The 25,535-nt window shown below is 48.2% G+C and overlaps 12 protein-coding genes; 5 read left to right on the top strand and 7 right to left on the bottom strand.

Moving 5' to 3' along the window:
• Positions 1 to 90: 90 nt before the first annotated feature.
• Positions 91 to 981, top strand: FFUJ_06391 (uncharacterized protein; the record flags this gene model as incomplete). Its single annotated transcript, XM_023579711.1, has 1 exon — positions 91 to 981. One exon carries the CDS (start codon positions 91 to 93, stop codon positions 979 to 981), a length of 891 nt encoding a protein of 296 aa, XP_023432859.1.
• Positions 982 to 1,379: 398 nt separating this feature from the next.
• Positions 1,380 to 2,999, top strand: FFUJ_06390 (uncharacterized protein; the record flags this gene model as incomplete). Its single annotated transcript, XM_023579710.1, has 1 exon — positions 1,380 to 2,999. The coding sequence occupies one exon, from the start codon at positions 1,380 to 1,382 to the stop codon at positions 2,997 to 2,999; it is 1,620 nt and encodes a 539-aa protein (XP_023432497.1).
• Positions 3,000 to 3,259: 260 nt separating this feature from the next.
• FFUJ_06389 (uncharacterized protein) lies at positions 3,260 to 5,572 on the bottom strand (the record flags this gene model as incomplete). XM_023579709.1 has 3 exons in its annotated part: positions 3,260 to 4,880; positions 4,927 to 5,519; positions 5,567 to 5,572. 3 exons carry the CDS (start codon positions 5,570 to 5,572, stop codon positions 3,260 to 3,262), a joined length of 2,220 nt encoding a protein of 739 aa, XP_023432858.1.
• Positions 5,573 to 7,333: 1,761 nt separating this feature from the next.
• On the top strand, positions 7,334 to 8,199 carry FFUJ_06388 (probable xanthine phosphoribosyl transferase; the record flags this gene model as incomplete). XM_023579708.1 has 3 exons in its annotated part: positions 7,334 to 7,366; positions 7,564 to 7,989; positions 8,038 to 8,199. The coding sequence occupies 3 exons, from the start codon at positions 7,334 to 7,336 to the stop codon at positions 8,197 to 8,199; spliced, it is 621 nt and encodes a 206-aa protein (XP_023432496.1).
• Positions 8,200 to 8,414: 215 nt separating this feature from the next.
• On the bottom strand, positions 8,415 to 9,707 carry FFUJ_06387 (uncharacterized protein; the record flags this gene model as incomplete). Its single annotated transcript, XM_023579707.1, has 1 exon — positions 8,415 to 9,707. One exon carries the CDS (start codon positions 9,705 to 9,707, stop codon positions 8,415 to 8,417), a length of 1,293 nt encoding a protein of 430 aa, XP_023432495.1.
• Positions 9,708 to 10,047: 340 nt separating this feature from the next.
• On the bottom strand, positions 10,048 to 10,725 carry FFUJ_06386 (uncharacterized protein; the record flags this gene model as incomplete). The annotated part of the gene is made up of 1 exon (XM_023579705.1): positions 10,048 to 10,725. One exon carries the CDS (start codon positions 10,723 to 10,725, stop codon positions 10,048 to 10,050), a length of 678 nt encoding a protein of 225 aa, XP_023432494.1.
• A 764-nt stretch (positions 10,726 to 11,489) lies between these two features.
• Positions 11,490 to 13,957, top strand: FFUJ_06385 (uncharacterized protein; the record flags this gene model as incomplete). XM_023579704.1 has 2 exons in its annotated part: positions 11,490 to 13,776; positions 13,827 to 13,957. The coding sequence occupies 2 exons, from the start codon at positions 11,490 to 11,492 to the stop codon at positions 13,955 to 13,957; spliced, it is 2,418 nt and encodes an 805-aa protein (XP_023432493.1).
• Positions 13,958 to 14,139: 182 nt separating this feature from the next.
• FFUJ_06384 (related to dolichol-phosphate mannosyltransferase subunit 3) lies at positions 14,140 to 14,524 on the bottom strand (the record flags this gene model as incomplete). XM_023579703.1 has 3 exons in its annotated part: positions 14,140 to 14,301; positions 14,360 to 14,428; positions 14,477 to 14,524. 3 exons carry the CDS (start codon positions 14,522 to 14,524, stop codon positions 14,140 to 14,142), a joined length of 279 nt encoding a protein of 92 aa, XP_023432492.1.
• A 481-nt stretch (positions 14,525 to 15,005) lies between these two features.
• On the bottom strand, positions 15,006 to 16,973 carry FFUJ_06383 (uncharacterized protein; the record flags this gene model as incomplete). XM_023579702.1 has 2 exons in its annotated part: positions 15,006 to 15,601; positions 16,115 to 16,973. The coding sequence occupies 2 exons, from the start codon at positions 16,971 to 16,973 to the stop codon at positions 15,006 to 15,008; spliced, it is 1,455 nt and encodes a 484-aa protein (XP_023432491.1).
• A 657-nt stretch (positions 16,974 to 17,630) lies between these two features.
• FFUJ_06382 (uncharacterized protein) lies at positions 17,631 to 19,493 on the top strand (the record flags this gene model as incomplete). The annotated part of the gene is made up of 1 exon (XM_023579701.1): positions 17,631 to 19,493. One exon carries the CDS (start codon positions 17,631 to 17,633, stop codon positions 19,491 to 19,493), a length of 1,863 nt encoding a protein of 620 aa, XP_023432490.1.
• A 334-nt stretch (positions 19,494 to 19,827) lies between these two features.
• Positions 19,828 to 20,791, bottom strand: FFUJ_06381 (related to phospholipid-translocating ATPase; the record flags this gene model as incomplete). XM_023579700.1 has 3 exons in its annotated part: positions 19,828 to 20,081; positions 20,136 to 20,479; positions 20,544 to 20,791. 3 exons carry the CDS (start codon positions 20,789 to 20,791, stop codon positions 19,828 to 19,830), a joined length of 846 nt encoding a protein of 281 aa, XP_023432489.1.
• An 885-nt stretch (positions 20,792 to 21,676) lies between these two features.
• On the bottom strand, positions 21,677 to 23,469 carry FFUJ_06380 (uncharacterized protein; the record flags this gene model as incomplete). XM_023579699.1 has 2 exons in its annotated part: positions 21,677 to 22,743; positions 22,803 to 23,469. 2 exons carry the CDS (start codon positions 23,467 to 23,469, stop codon positions 21,677 to 21,679), a joined length of 1,734 nt encoding a protein of 577 aa, XP_023432488.1.
• Between the last annotated feature and the right edge of the window lie 2,066 nt (positions 23,470 to 25,535).

Genomic DNA, 25,535 nt, shown 5'->3' with positions numbered 1-25,535 from the left:
GCAACTGGTGGAGGTGCTGAACTTGAGATTGCAAAGTCCTTTGGGGGAGAGCATATTGATGAGATCAGAGGGCTTGTAGCAGAGAGTTACATGCCAGTTCAACAGAGCGTGGAGCAGCCAGCTACTGAGCATACGGACTTTGGTGATCAAGATGAGCTTCACGAAACATCGGCGGTCGTTCGGCACGTGAGCTTTGATGAATCGCCACCAACGCCAGACCTGGAAGCACTTCCTGTACGAAGCACTGGACGACGAGCACCAAAGCGCAAGAACCCTCCTTTGAGACCACATCGTGAGGTGAAGCGACAAACAAGGGCGAATCTGCGGAGTGTTCGACTTCGCAACACTTCATCGTGGACTGCCATCAACATCAGGAATTCTCCGTATGCAGGTGCTGACTTGAGCAATGGAGAGGACAAGGACCTTGACTTCACTCCTGATCTCGAGGTTGACGACGATGACGATGACGAAGATGAAGAGCAGGAGGAGGTGGTGGAGGATGATAGCAACGATGAGATGGAGGACATACCAAATACCCCAGCAACACCGTCACCTTCGCTCTCAGACGAAGATCTCGAAACCACAAAGACACGATACTCCGCCCCTCGCTCCGTCGCATATCGCTACGCAAGCGGTCCACCCGGTCGCAAGTTCAAATACCACCGCATGCCCAAGTCCGTCGCATTAGTATGGCAAGAGTGGAAGCACGGCAGTAACGGAAATCCATCGATCCAGTCACTCGAGGAAAAGTACAGCACAAGATGGCGAATGGGGACGTTGCAGGAGCGCAAATATGCGAGCAATTACGTCGGTGTGAGGCAGAAGGTTGTGAGAAAGGTGGAGGAAATGTGTGAGCAGAAGGGATTGACGCCGGAAAAGGCTTGTGAGGTTTTGGATAGACGCGTTGATGGGAGGATGCAATTGCTCATGACGGCGTTGAGAAAGGGGCAGGATCCGTTGGTCGTTGTTCCAAGGAGGTAGTATGTGAGTCAGCGATGTTCGTCAAAGAGACAATTGACATGAATCAGAAAATGACCATTGTGAGTGAGTGACTGAACAAGCGAACAAACCTCGTCCAGGCGTTGTTACAGAGCAATGTTCACTGGCCTGAAAGACAGGGTCCTTTCTTCAATGAACGACTCTTTGACACCCCCTGCAAAACCGACCATTGCTTTGTCTTCACTACCTGAACAATGATAAACACGCAGAACATGATCTATCATTTCACCCACAGACCTCATTACCAATCGTTAAAAGCACTTCGCCATACCATTCTCTTACTTTACCAGCTTCAACTTATATCTTGAAGCTTCACAACACGTTACTCACTGTCTCTACATTACGTTACTCACTGTGATTACAAGATACGCTTCAACACCATGTGCTACATACAGGTCGTCCACATCACACGCTGCGAGACCCGTCGCCCAGCCATAATTAACACTACTACTGGCAAAACAGTCTACCATCCGCTCGAACCACCTGGGATCTGCGAGCACCACCGGCCATTTGGCGGCGCAACATGCCATTACCATGGCGACTGCTGCTCACCCGGGCAGATCTTCTTCTGCAACGCAAAGGGCCCTAGGGATATATGTCGTGGTAGGCAAGCCTATCACATAAACATCCATCCGCACTACATGTACGAGTCCGGTGTACTTCACCAAATGGAGCCCATTGAAGACTGGGAGGCACTCGAGATGAACACGGATGTTTTCGCTTACGAGGAGGATATTCGGTATCAGTTCTTTGAAGCCGGTGCGTTGATGTATGAGCTTGAGCAGGATGCCGAGAAGATTGTTGAGTATATCCTACGCAACCGGACTAGCGGTCCCGAGGAAGAGGCAGAGCTATTCCTTGAGCATGGCGATCTCTATGAGATGTGGAGTGAAGCGCATCACCACTTCGTGGGGCTGATGGAGGCGTGGGAGATTCTGGCGAATGTAGGCTGTATGGACGTCTGCCCGTCTTCTCTCCTGCGCATTCATCCCTGGCGAGATTGCTTCCAGGAATATTCTACGCTACAGAAGGGATTTCCGCAGTTTAGTTATCTTCCATTTGCTTGGGTCGAAAATGTCGAACGGCAGGATGATATTCTGCGATGGCATCCCTATTACTCTCAGTGCCAGATATCACCTCGTCCTGAACCGTCTATTAAGGACGATGCGCTGTGGACATCGCCCGCGCCATATGGTTTCAATCCAGGTTTCCCTGAAAGGATTTTTCCACGGGCTCCTGAGGTTCAGCAGCAGATTGGGGCGCTGCCGTATCCGGGAGAATGGACCGAGGTGTTTGAGGACAGGGCTCGACGGATGGCTCAGATTGACTCTGAGCCTACGTCGCTTTCGTCGAGTTCTGGGCCAGAGATTCCTCCGTGGGTCATCCCTTATGGTCAGGAACCAGATATGGGATGGAAGGACATTGACTGGCACAACTGCACCGCCATTATCGAACCGCCTATGAGCCCGAAGAGCCTTCCGCGCGAGGGAGTGGTTCAAAGGGTCATGCCCCCGAAGGACAGCTACATGAACCCTAATGACGTGCCCGCCAGTCCAGCAGTTCTTCCATACAGGGAAGAGACCAAACGGGTTAGTACCCCATGGCGAACTCAACCTGCTTCTAAAGAGGTTATACCTGGGAATCTCTTCGGCGATCCTCTTGAGGCTCCATGGAACGGGTACAGCTTCACCGGGACGGAGAAATCGGCAGAGCAGAAGTTTCTCCATGTCCCTTTACCAGTGGAGGAACCCCAGATCATTACACCTCAAGCAAAGAAGGGCTTGAAAAGGAAGAGTGAAGAAGATCTGGATGGTGCGATTGAGAGGAAGAGATCGAAGGGGGTGGAGATACGGGCAAAGCAAAGGTTCTCTCATGCCTCTTCACCAATTGGGTATTTTAAGATCTCTACATGTAAAGCAGTGGAGACACTGAAGAGAAAGAGTGAAGATGATTTGGATTGGGGGATCGAGAGAAAGAAGTTGAGGGTTTGTACTATTTGAAGAGTTCATGGATTGGGCTTTAGGAGTTCTAGGAGTTACACGTCTAGGAGTCAAGGAGTCGAGGAGTTAGGAGCCATGGAGTTCTAAGAGTTAAGAGGTTAAGTCGTATTGGAGTTTGGGAGTTAAGGCGTTTGGGATCCAAAAAGGGCTGGGATAGAATGTGAATAAGAAGTAAAAATGGCGAGAAACATATGAGTAGTTTGATCGTGAGAAAAGTGATTGTCTTGATTGATGCTTTACTAATACTGATTGATTATCGTTTACTTGTTGGGCTGTCTGAAGCTGGTGACCAGACCAGTTTCCTCATCCCTCTCGACACCACCACCGATGACGATGCCGTGCGCACGGCGCGGAAGACTCAACAAGCCCTTACCGACAGCATTATAGTCCCCAAAGAACGTATGAGCGCGAACATCAGAACCAGCAGTCAACCCATGTCCCAGAGTCACACCCCACATGTCTCCAACACGAATAGCATGTGCAGAAGAACTAGCATCGCGCTCAAGAAGAACAGAGTAAATACACCCAGTGTACATCACAACGCCATCAGCTTCATTAGCGGGAAAGTCCCAGCGCTTTCCGTCGGAAGAAACAGGATGCCATGGTGTGACGAGAACCTTACCCACACGACACAGGATCTCACTCTCAACGGGAGTTTTGAGAACCATGGCGACACGGCGTGAACCACGAGGTGTACGGACTTTCATGCCGCGTCGAAGTTTTCGGATCTGTACTGTTCGGCCAGAAGCGAGCGCGACGACTGTAGAGCCTGCGAAGCAGACGCCGTGAGAGTTGCGGTAGGAACTCATGCTGATACTTGCCATTGAACCATGCGAACGACTGCCGCCTCTAGCGTGCACGTGTCGCGAAGGTTCTGGAGCGGGGAGATTATCGAAGATTTGGTCAAGTGCATCGCGGCAGGAGATGAATAGAGGGCTCTCGGTTCCGTATTGGAGAGGACCGGGGTCCTTGAAGGAGTTGCAGACTTGACGCGTATGGGCGTTGAGGAGAGATGGAAGGAAATGACATCCCCATCTGTTGAAGTACTCTTTGCTCTCGATGGCCATGGAGACTTGGCCTTTGGGTTCATCGGCTGATACGTCTTGCATGAGAGATTTGTTCTTCTCGTCATCGAAGTTCTTGGCGGGAAGGGTATCGATCCAAGTTCGAAGCTCTTCGCGCTTGTTCTTCATACCCCGTGTTATGCCGTGCTCACCATCTACTCCAATAGGAAACATGGTCGAGATGAAGTTGCAGATTAAAGATCTCGATTCATGGTACGCGATCTCAGAGGCAGGCAGATCGCTGTACTCCAGAATGTTGCACTGATTACTCGCCATAGCAATAAAGTCAGCGTCTTTTGATAGGATTGACTCGAGAACCTTTCGGCTCTTAAGGCAATCCCCAGGCTTCACATATGTCAAATGCGCATCGACAAGAGCGCGAGTGGGCTTCTCTTCATTCAAGAACTCAAGCTCCTTGAGACCATTCGTGCTGAGGAAGATATCGCGAGACTGTCCAAACTGCAGATTCCCAAGGTTTATCGTAAGTTCAGCCTGGCTATCTTCCGAATCATCGGCATACACAGGGACTATTTGGTCCACGGACGGCCCAGTTGTCTCGTACAGCTCCAAGGGCCTGGTGTATGAGAGTTTGAGAACAGCGCGCGTGGCGAATGTGCTTTGGAGGTTTGCGACGGCGTGGACGAATACTGTTCCAATCATACCGGCGTCGGGGATGAAGGCGTAGTTACCGCCGCCAATCTCGGCGATGGACTTGAGGAGCCCGGAGCGGAGACTGTAGCCGAAGCCGAAGGTGTGGATTGAGGCTGGGAGGGGACCCATTGCGCGGATCTTGGGGACGAAGCCTGCTGCAGGGTTCCTACGAGAATGAGCATCTATGCTTGTGGGGAGTGGAGAAGACTTACATGTGGTTTGGCATGCCGTCGGTGAGGATCATGATGGCAGGGACGTTGGTAGATGACTCTCCAGTATTGAACAACTTGATACCATCAAGTAAACCCTGCCAGAGATTGGTAGCATCGAGAGGCTTCATGCTCTTAACATTCTTGAGCGACCGAGCTTTGTTCTCTTTGTTCATGGGGATAAGAGGTTGGAGAACCTTGGCTTTGGAGGCAAAGGTAACGATACCAAGACGATCATTCTCGTTCATCGACTCAATGATGGTGAGTGCAGCATGCTTTGTGAGGTCAAGAACGGACAGACCATTGCTCTCGTCGCTTTCTCCAGGGACAGGCGCTGCAGAGACCATGGATCCGGAGACATCAATGACAAGGACGATATCACAAGGTACATGAGGAATCTTAACGGATGGTTCTTTTGGGGGTTCGATCTTGACCAAGAGACCTTTTCTGTTTGGTACAGGCTCTAGACGAAGAATAGCATCTTTATCAGAGATGGTCCCGATGGGTTGAACTTGGTCCTTTTCGGGGTCTTCTTTGGGCGACTCGTCATTGGTGCTCTTAGAGCCACTGACGAGACTGCGAAAGATGGGTACTCTCTGCATATTGTCAGTTACAGTAATCCTTTGACGACTCTGGTACTTACAACCATGATGGACTATTATGACCGTGTCAAACGGATGCGAGATCTCACAGAGTCTCAAAGAGAGTAGAGGAAAGAGTTGAGATGCTAAGTGTAAGCTGACTAGACAGCGAAAGCTAGCATTTTAATACACAAGTAGCATGTTTCCCAGTAAATGCCAATCTTATGGTCCTACAGAAGGATTGTATGAGTCTGACCGATTGTAAGCTAGCCCCATGTCACGATTCGCCCGTCATACCTAACGGGCCACATGGCACGCCAAGGTAATTCGCCAGGCAGATTGTTTGGGCCGCACGAATACGGAGAGAGTAGCATTGGCACTAACAAAGAAAAGAGAGCGATTGGGAGACAAATGTCTGCCTTGATATGGCACCAGATTGTCGGATTGCTTTGCGGGCGAAACACTGTTTCATGGGCTGAGCTAGTGGGCCAAGGCAGACATGATACTTGCCCGAAACAGGTAAGATTGTTGCGAGGAGGGGGCTTGTGGTTGGCCGTAGTGGCACATGGCGGACTGCGAGGCATCTCCAATCTTGCGGGGTAGACGTGGGATTGCGTGTAAGAGGCTGAGGGTCAGCAAGAGAAGCTTGGACTTGTTTCTTGGAGCTATCGATTTGTCTAAAATTGGATTTTAAGAATAGGAGCAGGCTCATGGTTTGTACGCTTGTTCGAATTTGTTGTCTTGTGAAGCAGGACAGGCAGAAGGAAGCCTTGTTTGTTGACAAGCTCCGATTAAAACATCCATACCAACTACAGCTGAAATCATGCTGTTGGCGTACGATGCCCAGTGATTGCTCTGACCGTCACAAACTCAGAGCTTGAATGAAGTACGAGCTGAGAAGGCGTTTCCGATTCTATACCTAGTTAAAGAAATTGCAGCCATGGTGTCCTGTTGCGCACATGATGTGGATTCTTTCGCCAAGGTTACTTTAGTAGTTTCGTCGTAGGTATCTACCTTAGTGGTTAATCTAGGACATTATTTTGTCCTATGGGAACACAACCATGGTCGCTGTAAATAGTCGACCTTCTATTTGTGGATGCGATCCCAGGCATACACATAAAGACACACTAAGAGTTGCGCCAGGCTGTAATCCTGCTTGTTGGGTAGAGTGATACAACAGTTGTTGTTTTTTGCAAGTGATCACCCTATACCATAAGCTCTATATGGAGGAGAGGATTGGATACATCCAGATTGATAAGAACGAGATATGTTCTCGATCGCATGTCAAAATGCATTTTAATTGAGCACTTTATGTAGCGTTTGTCGAGTATATAAGAGTCGTGATCTCAAGACCAGCTGGCTCACGTCGAAAAAGTTATTTCTGCAGCTCTGGAGCCAGCAACATCTACACTTGACTTGTAGACAACACGAGTTTGGACCTAAAGCTCCCTTGTCTGATCTCCTGTACTTCCTCCTTTAGAGGTAACTTGCGAACCACCTTCGTCATTGTCGCTTTTATATACAATTTACGAATATCCTTGGAGTTCTCGGATTAAATAAGGTCTTTTTTAAGCATCGGCGGACTCCGAATATTACAGTGGATCCGCCCAGTGATGATGTGGAGATGTCAAAAAAATTGCCTGAAGATCCCAAATTCTTGCAGGCGCGGTTGCCTCGGCCCTACTTTTTTTTTCTTTTCCTTCTTTTTTTCCTCCTTCCTTCTTCCTCTTGGGCATTAATATCTCTTCGTCTGTCCCCGTCGCAACTCTTTTCTTTTCATTCTTCTATATACTCGATTACGCTCCGTGCGACGTGTAAATACCGCAAAAATGGTCGAGAAGCTCTACGTCACATACAACGATGTAAGGAGAATTTACCCCGCCACCCCGCCTTGATGATGGACTGTGTGATGCGCATCATGAAAAGTCAAGCTATGCGACACTATCACCAGGTTGATGGAACACTGGTTGCTGGACACGGGACAGCTATAGTAAATAGCTCTCTATCACCAGCTATGGCACAAGATACACAAAAGATCAGCTGCTGACGTGCTTCTCAGGTGCACAAGATGTGCCAAAAGTCCGCTGAGAAGCTTCTCGCCGACTTCCAGCCCCAGCTTCTGATCGCCATCGGTGGCGGTGGTTACGTTCCCGCTAGAATCCTCCGATCTTTCCTCAAGAAGGCCGGCTCTCCCAACATCCCCATCCAGGCCATCGGTCTCTCCCTCTACGAGTCTCTCGGCAACGATGAGGTCGAGGCCCCCGGTACAAAGGTCACCCGAACACAGTGGCTCGATTTGACCGCTCTCGGCGAGATGCATAACCTCGTCGGAAAGCGAATCCTTATTGTTGATGAGGTCGACGATACCCGAACAACCCTTGAGTACGCTGTTAAGGAGCTCGAGAAGGATGTCGAGATTGCCCGTCAGCGCATGGGCGAGGGTGCTCCTGCTCCCAAGACTGAGTTTAGCATCTTTGTCCTCCACGTATGTAACACGATGCCAAAACTACAAGTCCAAACTAACAAAACTTAGAACAAGGACAAGCCCAAGAAGGGGAAGCTCCCCGATGATATGCTCGCTACCCGTTACTCCGCTGCCGAGACTGTTGGCGACGTCTGGATCAACTACCCCTGGGAGGCCATCGACATTGACGAGCATGACAGGAACGCCAGCCTGCAGACCAAGAGCAACTAAGTATTTTATGAGAATTTGGAGTTGGGAAAATGGCGCACAGATTTAAAGAGATATCATATACATGATGAATGAGATTCCTGAACTATCGGTTCAAAAGATTACCATACAATATTGCTACCCAAACAGCACGAAACACAAGCCAGAGCCTGCTTGACCTAGAATACAAAGAAACCTTGCACCTGCTAACATCTAATACACACACTAGAAGCCCGATTTTAGGTCGCCTTCCTATCCCAGAACCTCAGACTTAACTGTTGCAGTTTGTACTGGATCTCGTTCAGAATTAGACACGAGCCTGCATTCATGGAAGTCAACTTGCGGAAGAAATGGAACCGGTAGCGCCCGATAACTTCTGGCGAGTCCTCTGGTAGGATTTTCCCACTCGCGAGAAAGTATGCTTCGATGAAGCTCCCGTAAGCACGCTTTTTCAGGCGGTACTCTTCCCCATCGACATCGTCTCGTTTCGAAGGCCATCGCGGCCATACTGGGTTCTCATTTACAGCTTTGGCCATCGCCTTTGATTCGTCTTGGCCTGGTCGCAGTGGTTTGCAGTCGCCAAAGTTGGTCATCCACAGCTTCGTACGACCTTTCGTCTGAGATGCAAGATAGAACTTGACGCCAGCTGCATCTAGCCTGCACTCCCAGTGGAGGATTGCCAGCGCTATGCCCATTTGATAGCACCATACTTCCACGGATTGCCCCGCCTCGCGCAGGAGCTGGTCGAGATACACGGGGCGGGAAAGGAGTCTTGGGCTTAGGGGGTCGTCTGGAGGTGCCATCATGCCGAGTTGGACTTGTAGCCTGACATTTGACAGATTCGGGTCATTTTTTACCGACTCTTGAATACTGAAATCGACAAATGTACCGACAAGAGCACGCGCGGTGGATGCGTGGAGAGGCGGAATGAAGTCGGTAACGTATCCTGCTGTTGCGATATCTTTTCCTTCATGATCCTTATGGATAATCTCGGACACAAAATCCGGGACATACGGCGAAGGAAATTCCTTGTTATGACGGTTCAATTTCTTCTTGTTATAGAGTCTTGATCCTGTGCTTCTTTGCGACGGATCATCTTCGTTCACCTCATCTTCGTTCACCTCATTAAAGTCCTCTGTAGCTTTGCCCCATGACAGACGCATCTTCTTTACCACCAAAATATGGTTCTGCACCCCTCTCTTGATAGCTTCAGGATTTTCAGAAAGTCTAGCGGCATATGTTCTACACCCGACTTGGACTGTGTAGATGTTTGAGTCGCTGTGGGAGGGTAGCTTCGTGAGTTGGTATTCTGCTACAGGCCAGGGTATCCAGAGGCACCAGTGAGCCTCGCCGTTGTATGAAGCGAGTTTTCTGGGGTCACAGTCATACTCAGTAATGAGAGCATGTTTTCTGTTTCCTTCCTGCGTCTCAGTCGTGTTGTCTTCTTTTGTAAGTAGGGTAACAACGTCAGGAAGGCGGCGCATTTGAGCGCGCAGCATGGTGTTATCGGTAGTGTCTGCTCCATCAGCCATGATGAGGAGGTTGTTCATGTTCTGCGGTGTCGGAGCGAAATAGCTCGTACTTCTGGATAAATGCCCCTGGGGTGAATGTGAACCGCTGACGAAGCTTGAAGGAGCAAAAGGGTTGGGGTTAGAAACGGGTCAACGCGAGTCTTATATGCCAGGTTCAAAGTTTGTGATACTAAAGTTTTGCCATTTCGAATGGAAGTTTGTATAATACAGATATTCATGTCTATAGTCTAATCATCAACTCTATCATCGAAAACCCCATTAATGAAAATGCAAAAGGGGGTATAAGCTTTTCCATCATGTCTCAACCCACACACATAACCTTTTCCAACTCACACTTCGCTCAGCTCTCCTTGGTGCCCTCACTCTCATGCCTCTTCTTCAAAAGCTTCTCCGTCTTCATAAACTCTCTAATCCCAACTGGCAAATCCGCGTACAGCTCCTCGTCCCAAAAGTCCTTCGCTATCTTGGCCTTGCCAACCTCTGGCGCAACCCAATTCGACTCCGACCCTCCACCGTCCGAGTCCATAGACCCCTCGTGTTTTCTCAGCGCAGCTTGTGCCTCTGCGTTCTTGAGCTGCCACTCCTCCAGTTCATCGCGGTACTGGTCATACACGCAGTTCACACAGCCGCTCATGCAGCAGTTATCCGGTTCAACGGGCTTAGGCGGGACGAGAACGCCGGCAATGTATGTGGCTTTTGCTTTTCGTGCTGCTAAGCGCTCGTCTTTCTCTGCGGAGCCGAAGAGGCGTGAGCCAAAAACTAAACGTGCTTTTTCTTCTGGTGTTTGCACAGCGGTTTTGGTGGGAAACTCTGATTGCACCGAGGGGTCTGCTGTTTTGGGAGGGACTTCTGGTTTGTCGATTGGGATGTGGGACGGGTTGTTGAGAATTACTTCGTAGTATGGGCCAAGAGAACTGCGTTGCGGCCAATCTTCTATGTGTCTCGGTGCGGCGCTGACGATGCTTCGTGAGGGTATTAAGGGTCGTAGCCGAGGTAATAATCTGGACGGTATTGACATTGTGGATCGGTGCTGTTAATTGAGATGTATACGGGTACGGTGAAATGGAATTTTAAGTGTCGAAGGGGGAGGAGTGGCGGGCGAAAAAGTGAGGAAATTGGGTTGGTAATGCAAATAGCGAGAGCCGAGAAAGTTGGTGTTGAGGGTCGGAAGTCCGTCATTTTCGCCTCGGACGTCATCGGCTGGGGTGAAGCTAGCGAAAACTGGGGTGCGTGGGGGCGGAATGAACCTCTTCAAGCGTGCGATATAGTTTCGTGATGACTTCAGACTCAGTATAATTACACAAAGATGGCGTTTAATAGATGGATCTTCTTATCAGACTTTAAAAGACCTTAAACAGATACTCAGCCATGTCATTTGCACCAGATGACTTCAAGCGCTCGCAATGACGAAGAAGCACGTGATTCTTCAAGTGCTCGGTTGTTGATTCATCTGGGACAGTTTCTGGCTATGTAATCACTACTGAATCAAGACTTCTTTGGGCACCAGTGCAGAATGGTGACCTTAGCAACTCCGTTTCAGGCCTTTATACAGTCAATTTGCAGCCCTCAGGTCTTCGAAAGACGGTTGTGTAACCTCAATCCACATTTGGCATCGCGAAAACAATCTGCCCGTTTCGGTAAGCGGTGAGGCCCACTTTCGCAGACGCGACAGGGTCATCCAAAGTAAACACGAACCAATGCGATCACCAATTATCGACAAGGCAATCCAACATCGCCAAATGTTATAATCAGGGCCCTCAAGTCGCATACCAATCACACAAAATGGAGGAATCTGCACCAAAGCGACGGCGTACTTCGCCGCGCACTTCTCTCAACGTCGGCGCAACTGAAGAACCCGCGTCACCGCAAAGAAGACGGCCATCATACGCATCACCAACCAAAGCAAGCATGTCACGAAATAACCCCGAGGCTTTTGAGCGCCGACGATCGAGATCGCCGCAGAAATTACCGAGCGCTCGAGCTTCGGGTCAATTTACTTTTGATAGTCCTTCGGAGGCTCTTGCAGCGCGCTTGGCGACGAGTAAGATCGTTAGCGATGCTCCTACACCTACGCGCCCTGAGGATACGACGCCAGGATCGATCAGACGTGTAGGAGGAGGGATGGCTTCTGCTGCTAGGAGGACGTCTTCGAGAGCGGGTGCGGGTGCGGGTGCGGAGGAGGATGACTTTAATCCCTTTCGGGGGAAGGTTTTGAGAAGATCGCCACAGGCTGGCATTAGGATGGATGTCGATGCGCCTTCTGCTTCGATGCCACAGCCCGAGTTACCGCCTGCGATCGAGGCGAGTTCACCTCCTGCGCCACCTGCTTCTATGCCAGAGCCTCAGCTTGGATTACCTTCGGATGAGCCTATGGAAGAGCCTGAGGGGGACACTAACATTCAGTCTGAGGAGCTGGCACCTGGGGAGGAGACGTCACCAGCGAAATCCGCGTCAGCAGCTGGAAGTCCGTCACCAGCAAGGTCGTTTTCTTCATATGATCTCGAGATTCCAGCGCGATCTTCATCTCCAATCAGATCACCGACCCTAGCTCAAGCCCCTGCAGCGCCAGAGCCAAAAGCGAAAGAAGAATCGGACGGAGAGCCTGAGCAAGGCGTAGAACAAGAACCAGAAGCGGAGCCCGAACAAGAATCAGGGTTAGAACTCGAGACAAAACCCCAGCCTGATCCCGAACCAGGACGAGACTCCCCGAGCCCACCACCACCTTTGCCAGATTTCTCATCCTCGCCCCCGCCGGCTTCAATGCCGCCTCCAAGAATACCACCATTAGTGCAACCGAACTCGCAAGACGACGCTCCATCAGCTTCACAACCAGTACCTCGACTTCCACCACGCGACACAGGACCGCGAAAGAGCTTCCAGAACAGCCCAGTTCGATTCCGCGAGTTCTCACAGCAACGGGACTCGCCGCTAGGCAAACCGCCGTCGCGTCTGCTGGAGAAGCCACGGAAGAGCTTCGCTCAGGCGGGATCGGCGCTGAGAGAACCGCCACCGGCTCAGACCAGCGCTCCAGAGGTGAGACAACCCCGGGCCTTTGATCCGGATGCAGAGAAGAAGAAGGAGCGGGATAGAGTTCAGAAAGAAATACAGGACTTGAAGAAGGACCTTGAAATTGCGCGAAAGGAGAATGAACGCATTCGATTGATGCAACAGTCTGGCCGCACACTTGCACCGACAAATCAAGACGAGGTCATCAGCCTCATTGAGCGGCATCTGATGTCTACTGGTACAGAGCAGAGTAAAACAGCATCACAGCAATTATTGCAAGCGGCACTAAATCCCGCTGCGCTGTTGCCTTTCAGCAAGCCTACAGCGTCAGTGGTCCGACCATCGGTTGAGGAGAAGCAGCCTGACATCAAGTCACATCATCCCGTGGCCATGACAGCGACAGAGGAGTTGCCCTATCTTGAGCTTTTTACACCATTCTCGATGACATCCAATACGTCCATCCTACCAGAGGCTGATGGAGAACCATTGAGGCAGCATTACTCCATTACACTTCGATCACGCGAGATACCAGGCATCTTTACAGCCAAGATTGAGATGACAGTCAATGCCACAGAGCTTACGGTTCTCGATCTCGGTGTCACAGCCTTGGAACCAGCCGCAAAGCCGGAGCTCGGTCCTTTCGTTCGCAAGATATGCACAGGTGACTGCAACCGTTCCATGCAACGCAATATCGGCATCCTGTCTTGGGCCATGGGTGAGTGGCTTCGAATCGCAATCGATAGAGCAGGCTTTTGGTGTCAGTTGGAACAAAGTCTAGGCTCGAAGGATGGTGTATTAGAGGCTGCGTCTCGAATGAGATCAAAGAAACACAGACGGAGGAGGGACAGCGGTGAGGATTCGGATGAGGACGAGCCGACAAAAGTGGAATCTGTTAAGAAAGCAGACCTCATTCGTTATTTGGGCCAGCAACACTTCGATATATCAGTTCCGTACGGCGAAGAGGAGTCAGGCGCAACGGTACGACTGGGATGGAAGACCGAGTTTGACTGGACTGGAGAAGCGCAAACCAGACTCTCAGTCTTGGTAGGCGCCCCAGGAAAATGTGAGTGCATGCACGACTACAATGATGTAACCAATTGCTGACGATCACAGGGCACCAAACAGACGAACGAGGATCACTTGCAAAGATCCCCAAACTATTTGAAGAACTTGTACATGGACACGAAGAACCCGAAACAGCTGTACGAACAATTGTAGCACTCATTGCCGGCGAGCAATCATGAAAGAGTCCATATAGATGGTAAACCTCACAAGCATAGGCGCTTGCTGTGTAGAATTCTTCTGCGCAGGTCGCAAGAACAAGATACCAGATTATTGTAATTAAAGTTTTGTAACCTCATCCACATTCCCCCTAACCCTTCTATAGCCGTTTAGATCATCGTGTATGCGGGTGCGTTTCACCAATTTAGTCGACGGTAACGCCGAGCTGTCGGAGCTCAACCTTGGCCTGCTCAATCTCCGCCGTGAGCTCCTTGTGTGCGTTGGGGACGTCGTTGAAGGTGAGGATGCCGAAGCCGAGACGGAAGAGGAGGTATGCGCCGAACGAGACGAGGGCCCAGAAGGGGAGCTACAATGCCGCCAATTAGATAATTGAAGTTTGGAGTATGTGCTTGGGGGTGTCATACCACAGGAACGATCTGCTCCTGGATCAGAGGAGGAAGAGGGATGAGCTCAAGGAAGAGCGCAAGGTAGAGCTGGGTAGCGTTAGTTCAATTCCACCGAGATAGATATGGTAAGCATACGGAGGAAACCAAGAGGGCCAGAGAAATGGTCTGCTGAGCGCGAGTCATCTTGGCGGTCGTTTTTTAAGGAGCGTGGTGTTGGAATGAGCGCGGGGGAGGAACTGTGATGGTATCGTGGTGCTTGAGGAGACGTGTCAGGGGTGCGCGTTGTTGGAGCTGTTTGGATGACTAAGATTTGGTTAGGTAAGCAGCGAGATACCCATGATAGCACTCAGGTCGAATCAAGATCATGACTTGTTATTTCTAACGGCATTGGAAAATAAATACTTACATATTCAATAAGTCTTCTCTTAGATTTAAGGTTCATGATTTTATTAGTTATTTTTATTAAGTAAAATCCGGCCTCAGACAGGTCGCAGGTTTCATTTCACTTCTACGGTCGCTTCCCGTCCAGTTTCCTCAGTCAATTCGGCTGGTAATGATAGCAGCTCTTCCCTGGCCAGCAACTCATCAAAGTCCTCTGTATGTTCAAAGTCGACCAAGCGCACGCTGCTTCCAGAAACTCGATCAACAAGGAAGTTGTACCGATTCACGTCCCCATGGACCATCCCAAGGTCACGATGAAGCCGGCGAAGTAGGGTTTCGCAGCGCTCCAAATCGTCGGCGCAAGCTGACTCCCCTTCACTTTTTCCAGGAGAAGGCCCATGGTCCTGCCATTATCAGTCAGATGAGCGAGGAACTTGGGTACAATGGGTGACTTGTTTGGGTGTTGGTTATGATGGTCTTCCAGCAGTGAATACGCCCACATTTCACGTTCAATTCTGCGCATCTCCCATTCAAAACAAGCGATCTTGGCGATGGTAGGTACATCATTATATCGGACCTCATGAACTCCAGATCGAAAACGCCTCGTGCTCTTCAGGGTCAAGACGTCGACGTGCTGTTCATGCCATTCTGTGCGGATCTCGGGCAACGGGTTCATGGAGATAACAGACGTGAGAGAGCCATTCTCGTCCTGCGAGATGGTCATGGCGGTCCACGGCGAGTCAGGAAGCTCCGGAAGCCTGGTAATGAGGAGATATGGTCGACACATGGTATCATCGTCGAATGTGCCGATGGGGATCCTCAGGTAGCGGACTCCCCGGCCAGTGCGCAACCGATAATGTCCATCGTCATGGATTATCCCTAGTACGACAGTGAATCAAACCTACAGTACTCGCGCACAGAGAGGGAGGATAGGATAGGATATCACGAAACTATTGTCCCACGTATCTGCCAAAGGAGGACAGGGTCATGAAGGGATATCGGGGTCGATACAGCCCCAATGGGGTTGAACTAATAAGAAGTCAAACACGAGACTGGCAGTGAGCCAGACATGCCGCTGGCCAATGAGGCCCTCATCAGTCCTTACCTTTTTGGTCGATTCCGTTGCGATCTATCAAATTGGTATCTAGTTTTGTTTTGATGGAGTTTAAATTCAGTCGCCTCCCATTGTTAGCTGGGGGGCTGATTGCTGAATGCCATAACAGTGTTTGATGTGTTCCAGAAATGACTCTGTTGACCAGGCTCGCCTTTCTAGGCCCAACAACACGAGCAGTGCATCACGGTTCCTTGGGACCAGGGCCGCAAGTACGCGCCGAGGTAAGCGCAGGGAGTCATGGTGATGGAGGGTAATTTCGCAGCCCCGACACCACAAACCATTCTCGAGCCTGCCCGAAGCCGATAGTGAAGGAAATGGAATAGAAGCCATGCCGAAGAATTTGTCAGTGGGAATATTGCCCTGACTTGGCAGTAGCAGTCGATCCTGGTTTTGGGAGGTCACTGGGTCGCCCTGAAGGAAGCGACCATCAACGCGCAGTCCTCCAGACTTACATTTCGTCATCATAACCTGCGATAATTGATCTGCAGATCCATGCACCATCAGTCCAAGTTCCTTCGCTGCCTTTACACTCACGAGCCTGCAAGACCTTGGAGAGGGGGTGCGGGAAATGCCATAGTTGCCAGGAATAACGGAAATGGTGGGTAGTTGTCGGATATGCCGCTCTGAAAGACCAAAATATCTTTTTGCTTCTTTTGACGGAAGCACTCGTAATAATGGATTGTGACGAAGACACTCCCAGCAGCATCTCTCGCAGGTAGGAAGAAAGAGAAAGGCACCATATTCGACGCAAGAGGCGCACCGTTCTTGTCGTAAGGCAGCATGGAGCTCGGTGACAGAATGTAGATTGAGCAAGCCGGTTTTGCCTAACGCCATAAGCGTCTGCGGAGCAAAAGCGACCAGATCTCGGTACGCCCGCAGTGATTCGATGTATGAATTCCCTCGGAAAGAAACGCGAACGAAACTTGTAATTGACTGGATGTCAAGCCTGCCTAGGAGCATGTATAGAATTTCGGGTGGGAGACGATCAAGGATGCCGAGCGAGGAGACTCGTTCAGCCAGGGTTGGGGTTTTAGGCTTTTCTGCGTCTGGTATTATGATCATGGCTTCGAGGAGGTGGCGTGGACGATGGGATGCGCAAGAAATGAGCGCCTCGGGCTCAGGGGAAATATTTGGCATCTCGGTGCCGTTAGAGTATTGAGACGCGAGAATGAATTGCGGCAGGGCAGGGGAGCGCGTTAATGGAATTGTTCAGGGACTGGAGTAGGTTTAGGTAAGATTCAACCTGCCTACCCTGCATATAAAGCTCCTGGTTCCAGAGACGCTTGGCACGGTCCTCAAGCCGGATCAATAGTAACTTATTATTTTCTTATATGTTAGGCAATTAAAAAGGCTTAACACTCTTCGTTGGTATTCTTATTGAAGACTGTATTAGCTCTGCTCATATTAATTAGAGTCTGGTCCACGAAACTGAACAACAGGTCAAACCTCCCTCTTCTTTCATCCCCCCCAACGTACGTACTTCATTCCCATTTTGCTTGATCAACTCGGCTATTATTGAAAGCAATTTCTCACAGATACCCGGCTACACTTTGACTCACAACATCAACCTTTATCAACCAGAATAAATGCCAACCCTGGCGCAACGACGTGTTTGATCTAGCACTTTGTTCAGCTGCCTACCTAGTTACCTAGTGTCCTGGACATCCACCCGTCGTTCTCCCGCCCAAGCCCCGAAAACTGAGCGCAACGACGGCCATTTTCTAGTCAACCTCGGACTGTTTTTTTTTCCCGCACCTTGACCATCTTTCAATTTGTTCTATTTTCTAAGGCTCCATGTATCTGAAGCCTGGTACTAAGCGCCAGTCTTGTGACTTTTGCTTTCGGCGCAAGGTCAAGTGCGATTGGGTGTCTCGCCGATCGGAAGGCCATGCTGATTGTTCGCATTGTGCACTACGGGATATAGCTTGTACCGCAATTCCCGACAACCGTGATCGAACCAAACGTAACAAGCGCCTTGATGCCCGCTCTGCTGCTAGCCGGATCTCACCCAGTCCCGATGACGGGCATGTGGTCGATGGGGGTAATGCTACCGGCAGTACCAACGACACCAGTTTTGTCAATAACGAGACCACCTCCGCCCTACCCCAGACTCAGGTATTACCTACTGACCCAAGTTTACAATATCCGGCCGTTGAATCTGAATCTGCATGGCAAGATATCAGTTGGGATCTGGGAGCCCAGAGTATCTCGTTCCTTGACAGTGTCTTTACACACGACTATAACTTCGACAATATGCCCAAAAGTCCTCAAGTATACGCCAGCGAGGAGGTCGCAGCTGCTTCATCAAATCCCTATGAAATCCTCGAGCTTGATCCGAGCAATCTCAAAGCAGCTATCGACGCTTACTTTGACCTGGCCTCGCTCGCTATTCCGATACTGGACAGAGATGCATTCCAGGCTGACTACACTAGCCACAGAGCCAGCCCTGCCTTGGTGTATGCTATCGCATGCCGAGGATGTCCTTTCATATCGACACCGCAAAAATGGTCCGTACAGCAACAGCTGGCGAGCGAGTTCAGACGAGTATGGCTCGAGGCACGATCAGCTGGCGGGAACAAGCAATCAATCAGACTGGACGACCTCGAAGCTCTGGCTCTCATGGTTGACTTTGCCTACGAAACAACCGAGGATGTCAACGCAGCGCTCCATTCCCAGCTTGGCAGCCTTTTCTTAACACACGACAGCCTGGTCCTCATGACACTACAGTATCAGATTCTTTGTCAGGCGTCCCTGTCGGAAGACCTTTCCGCTCCTCTGCATGGGGCAGAAGGGCGAAAGAGGTTGCTTTTCTGGCACGTGTATGGCAAAGATACGTTCCGCGCCCTCGACCAAAAGTCTCCATCTCGTATCAGGGACGGCCATACTGAAATTGTCGAACAACTACCAGAGCATGAAGAGAGAACATATCTAGATGCCATACTCGCCCTGGCCATCATTGTGAAAAAGATAAACCATGAATTTCTGGGTGTTGCTGCTGGACATGTAAATGTCGGCCACCAAGATGTGATCAAGTTATACGATCAACTGGAAGAGTGGCGTAAGAAGTTGCCCCCTTTCTTGCTTTGGGACACTAAACAAGACTCCAGCCTACCGGCTGAACGCGGTACTGGGAAACTGGCCCAAGTGCGCCAGCTGCAACAGGCTATCCTTCTGTTTCTCGAACATAACTGCTGCATGCAGATCGAAAGATGTGCTTCAGAACGCGGGATAACTAACCCAATCTCACTGGAGGCGGTCATGCTGAATCACCTTATCGAATACCAAACCTTGGCAATGACGAACGATATAATAGAAGCTACTAAATGGCTTCAATTACAGAAAATATGCCAGAACACAGCTCAAGGCACTGTTGCATATCCCATGATTGACCTTTCCCCGGACATTCTGCGCGATATATGTGCAGGAACTGCTTACTGGCTGTGCAATCGCGGGAAGAAACTTTTGAATCCCGCAAGCCAAGGGGAGGCATCCCTAACGCAAGGGGCCGAAAGCTTTGCGGCAAAGGCGGCATTACTTAGAGATGCTGTGGAAACTGCAGGATCGCACAAGGATACATTATGCTTGGTCGAGAAGTTGGATGGGCAGCTCTCATCTTTGCACGAGGCGATCAAAAGTGTAACAGCGGTTGATGATTGATATTTTTATGCCCTTCATGACTCTTTAAAGCTCCCTCTTGGTGTCATTTTATTAATGTTTAATGGTTCTGCCAGGCCCTCTCATTGGCAATTGCCAATGTGGGATCTAGGAAAGGGGCAAGAGGAAAAGGCAAGGGAAAACGAGAAGCGCCAGAGATGTGATGGCTGTACAGTGTTTCACGGGGTTTGTAATAATAGAAAGTCTGTAGGTATTTACTATTCAGGGTGTGAAAGATGCTATTACTTAGTAGGTTCAAGGGCTGAGAGTTAATCGGCGTTTTTATAACCATATGAAAATATGAGCCAAGTACTGTAGTAGCAGACATAATGAATTCTCAGTCCTTTGTCTGCACATAAGACATGCTATAGTTCCCGGCACAAATAGGCTTTCCTGAGTTGGGCTTCCGGGCCCTCAGCCACAACTCAGGGTGAAAGATGGTCAGGGTAACAGTCATGATTATCATCGGTACGCTGTCCAGTGCAAAGAACACGCCTTCCATTGACGCGAGCGGGCCGTTGAAACCTCCGCTCAACTCTGCGCATCGCCAGCATGAGCGAACAAAGAGACAGATGGAGGCTACCGCTAGACCTGCAAACCACACTCATTAGTCATTGAAATTGCACCATAACAGGATATTCTCACCTATAACGTAAAGATGCCTCTTCTCTTGAAGAATGTCATGCCAAGCACGACGGTAAATGGCCCAGAGTGCGAGACAAAAGATGGCTGTGAACAGGACCTGAACAGCTAAGCCGGTGATCATGAGGTTTACACCGATTGGATTCTCGGCGAATATAGCCGCAAGAGAGCCACCGCACCCGATGAAGCAAAGACATATGAAATCGCCGAGGATAAATAGGGACGCGAAAAGGCGAGGGCTGATGAGCGTGAACCGAGATGATGAGTAGCGTTGCTGTAGTGTGCTGATGTTGAGATAGAGGGCAGATGATAGAAATGTCGGGCCAAGTGTGAGGCCGATGATATACCTGCTCATATCCATTAGAACTCATTCTCATAAGAACAATAACAAAGAGGTGAGATAGAGTGTACATGATGTATCCGTCCTTATTATCTCGATTATGTGAGAGCTGAACCTTTCCACAATATCCGATAAGTTCCAATAGAATACCGCAGACCATCCCAATGGAGTACCCATAGAAACGCCAGAAGCGAATGGCGATCAAGACATGTAGAAGAAGGAAAATAGAGTAGAAAGAGAGAAAAATTGCATTGGGGGCCAGAAGCGGCGAGAAATCTGTAGCTGCGATCCCGTTGGGTTGTGATGTAGTTGTGTTCATGGTTATACACGCAGGAAGAGCAATTGACGAAACCTTTCAAGCTGTGTTAAGGAAAGAGATTAAGAGACTGGAGGCATTATGGTCTTGGACTGAGAGTTAACGTGTAATAAGAGAGTCTGTTATATGTAGATTAGGTGGGACATGAAGAGGGCCAATTTGCTTGCGCGTTGTCCGCTGAACCTCCTTTAAACACCCGCTCGCCAACAGGTATGTAAGCAAGATGTCATATATCCCGTTGGATTTCCTATTCCCCGCGATAGAGTTTGGTTCCCCTAGCGTGGTAAACTAATTCATTGAGTATCCTCGCCGCTCCACTGGTATTCGTAAGTTCGACTTGCTCGGCCCCGCTGTCAAGTTGTCTTGTCTGATATTCTCGTGCGTAAAAGTTCTGTTTGATGACCGCTGAGCCTCCCTGACTAGAGACCACTTGAGACAAATCGCAACGCGGGTCCTGAGAATACGAACATCCAATCTTATCATTCTAAAACCAAGTGAAACGACAGAATAAGGCTGGGCTAGGTTTTCTAGGTTTTCTAGGTTTTCTCGGCTGATTTAAGCTCTCAGACACAAACAGCAACCTCGAACAACGCATCTATCGATGGGAGCAGTATCAGGGAGCAAGAAGGCTTCAGATGATAAATCCTAGATCTGCTATTTGCAGTTGAGACTTGTGACCAAGAGCCTAAATCAGCACAGAGAAACTAGATGTAAGCTAGGGTGCTGAAAGAAACTAGTATAAGGTCTAACTTGGCTATACTAAGTTTATCTCAGTCTTCTTATCACATAGTAAAGGGATCGCAAGTCTTCTTGCCTTCTCTTGGTAACCAAGGCTTAACGTGCCAGATCCCCTCTTCACACTATCGTCAACTACCACGGGGGCACCAATCAACGCCGTACCCTTTCAAGCCGGGTGTCAAAGGCGCTTATGGTGATACCCTGAGAAGTGCCGTCCGCTGAAATATCGATGACAAACTCGTCGACAGACACCCCTCCGTAAGTGACTGAATCAACGCTAAACCAGCTAGCACAGTAAGAACTGGACGGCGAGGTGGCGTCAATGATTTCGTAGACTGCCCGCCAACTCTGGAGCTTAGTCTTTCCGTCTGCTTGCGTGTTCAGCCCCGTCGGGTACAATCTCATGCTGACGTTTCCTGACCCTGTCGACGACCCTGAGACTATCAGGCGGATCGGGTCAAACATGTCACGGCCATCGACATACCAAGAGGCAACGCCCAGTCCTGGTAGACTGTCCTGCACAGTTATAGTCATGCCATTTCTTGCGTCTCCGTAGTGGCCACTGTAACTTTGCCTTGCTTGTCGCTTAGCAGCCTTCTCCAAAGCAGGAACTAGCTTCGAAACAATCGCAGCTGGAATCTTGCTCACAACTCCCGGAGCGTCGGCTCCCGCGGCAAGAACAGTAAATCCGACGCCCCAATCAGGTAGCAAAGCCATCAGACTACTGTACATCCCCAACTGGCCACCCTTGGTATACATCCAGTTGGCTCTGTTGATGGTGGAAGGAACGCGAGCAATCTCCCATGGCGCACCGACTGCAACCTGTGGATCGGCAGTAAAACTAAGGGGCTTCATCCATCGTCGGGTTTGGGAGGGCGACAACATCTCATACGTCAAGATTGACTGCCCTATCCTGCGAAGGTCCGCGATCGACGAATAAATTCCACCGGCTGGTCCTGCATCGCGGGTATCGACATCATACCAAGACCTGCTAGGGCTATCTGGTATGATAGACGAATTGGTGTTGGCTGGCTTAGTATAGCTCGTGGAATTTAAGCCGAGAGGGAGGATAAGTTGACGTGATAGAACATCAGGATACGCTGTTCCAGTTATATTCTCAAGCGCATAAGCCATGACTTGGTAGCCAATGTTGGAGTATATAGGTGTTGAAAAGGCCGCTTCGACTGGGTGACGGGTCCGTATGGCGTCAAAGAAGGCTATCGATAAGTGTCAGTACTGTGTGAGACAATGAACTAAAGTCATGAGAGAAACACACCGGTGCGGTTGCAGGGATACAAGACCCTTTTCCCACAGTAGGCGAAATCTACTGCCCGGACTGGCGGAAGTCCCAACCGTTGTAGTTGGCGGTCCGCCGAAGCAGGGCTCGGAAAGTCTCGTGGTATGCCAGCCATGTGCGATGCAAGCGCGCCGATAGTTATGGCGTCCCAGTCCACATATTGGAGAGCAGAGGCTGGCTCATTACTAGAGTCCCGGAGATTGGCAGAAAACTCTGCTAGTTCAGGCACGTAACGCGTGACGGGCTGGTTAAAAGACACATCCCCGACCTCTAGTAGGTAGACATAAGCTGTGAGCAGTTTGGAAATGCTGCCTATGCGATACACTGTCGTGTCATTGACAGCTTTGACGCCGTGTCTATGGTTTTGTAGGGTTGGAGCTGAGTGATGGTAGCTGAAAAGGGGTTGTTTGTCAGCCGCTGGATAGATGTCGATGGAGAAAGAGGTGTTCTGAAGGTCGATCTCGAGGCTTGGTACAAGTTGCAGAATCTCTGACAGGGCATCTCTGATGGAAATATCATCACTCAGCGCTGTTGGAATGGGTAGATATGGTCCAAAGAGGGGACATGGGCTCAGAGCCTGTACTGGTACTATGATGAGGCCCAAGAGAGCTGCTGATGCAGCCGTTCCTAGAATATCGATGCGCATTTTGGATATACCTATACAGATCGCGGTGGTATTTTAAAGCCTCTACATTCATTGAATTCCATTTCAGACTGAGCGAAGAGCCTTTTTTATATACAGCTAGTACCGCCGTGGTAATTACCTTGAACCTGGAGAACAGCTGGATTGCTGAGGGAAGCTGAACCTTCATTTACAACCGTCCATATGCCGTTTAGAGACTTGGACTTATCTACCGTTTAACGTCCGTTTATTTGCCGTCGGACCTTTTTAATCTGCTAGTCTGGGGTGCGGTATCCGAGCTCAGCACTAGACTGGAATGCTTATGGCCAAAGTCGGCAGAAACCGTGCTGTAGATCACACTCCCAGGCTGATAGCGTTAACTACAGAAGGCCAAATTGTCAGATTAGGAGAATGAAATGATCGCTTGTATCTAGGTAAAACCTCGGCAAGATGTCGGAAGTTAAGGCATTTAGATATATAATTTCCCCTCTTCTAGAAGAAAGATAATATATAAGCTTTCTAATAATTAAAAGTCTTATTTATAAGAAAAACTACTATAAGTATAATTAAGAAAGAAAGCCTAGTACTTATTAAAGATATTTAGAATAATAACTAATTAGACGATTAGGCTTAAATTTAGTAATAAGTAGATTAGCTAGTATAAGGCCCTAAAGGTTAAATTAAAGAATAAGGATTTATAGGCCTATATTAACCTAACGGTATTTAATAAGCCTACCCTTAAGGTAGTTATATCTATATCCCCTAATATATTAGCAGTAAGATAGTAAAGTACTATAGCTACTTAAGTGGTAATTACTATAAAAGTATTATCTTCCTTAATATAAAAAATAGCTATATAGAAAGTTAATCTTTTAGTTATTAAACTAAATAGAAATTATACTAAATATAAAATATAGACTTAATAAATACTATATCTTATAAAGAAAGATTACTAAATAGTTACTATAATAAAGGCAATATATAAAATATATCTAAAGAACTATAAAGACTTAAAGAGAAGGATATTTATTATTTAAGATTAAGTACTAAATATAGTAAATAAAGGGATTATAAGGTACTATTTTTTAGAAAATAATACTTTAGTAAAATAGGTTTAATCTCTCTATAATAAGTTCTCCTTAATATAAATAAAGCAGAAGTAGGAGGCTTACTAAATATATAGAGAAGTCTTAATAAAACCTATATGCTATAAATATATAACCTATAAAGAAGTAAGTAATTAGCTTAAGTAATAGAAGACTTTAATTAATAAAGCCTAAAATATAGGCCTATAAAAGGCTAAAGAGGCAGATTAGTAGTTTTCTAATCTTATTATAGCTTTAAGGTTAACCCTATTAGAGTTATAGGCAAATGCCTATAGTATTACCTAAATAAATTATATTTAGTCTAATACCTTATCTATTAGTATAATAGCAGTAGATATTTGGCTAGTATTAGTATTATAGCCAGATATATAAAGAGCTAAAGTAAGCTATAAAGCCTTTTTAATTAAATAAAAGGAAGAGGCTAGAAAAGACTAAAATACCTTAAGGAAGCCTAGATAAAAGGAGTAAAAAGGAAAGAAATATTTTTACTAAAGACTTAATAAAGATAAGGCAGGAAGATATAAAGTATATAGATTAAAGTATATCCTATTAAACTGCTTTTATACTTTTCCTAAAAAGGCCTATATTAGGTTTAAACTAATATAGGCTCTTGCCAATTAGATATAGAGAAGGATAAAAGAAAATAAGGAAGGTATAGCTAATTAAGTTAAAAAGCTAAAACTAAAAGGATTAGCCTAACTATATCTAGTTAGCTTTACTTAACTAAATGCAGGCCTAATAGTAGCTAACTGTTACCCCCTAAATAAAAGTATATTATTAAATTTAGAAGTAATTATATATATATTTAGGAATATAAAGTAAATAAAAAACCTTAAGGCAGTAGCCCTTAAGGACTTCTTTTAGTTAAAAGTAATATAGGTCTTAATAAAGAGATATAATAAAGTGTAAATTAAACTTAAATTAAGTAACAGTATGCTAAGAATACTGTAATTCTATAATATAGCCTTATGCACTATATTAGCT

The sequence above is a fragment of the Fusarium fujikuroi genome, chromosome FFUJ_chr06 (genome assembly GCF_900079805.1).
Source record: "Fusarium fujikuroi IMI 58289 draft genome, chromosome FFUJ_chr06".
Classification (NCBI taxonomy): domain Eukaryota; kingdom Fungi; phylum Ascomycota; class Sordariomycetes; order Hypocreales; family Nectriaceae; genus Fusarium; species Fusarium fujikuroi.
This window is presented reverse-complemented; position numbering and strand designations above follow the sequence as displayed.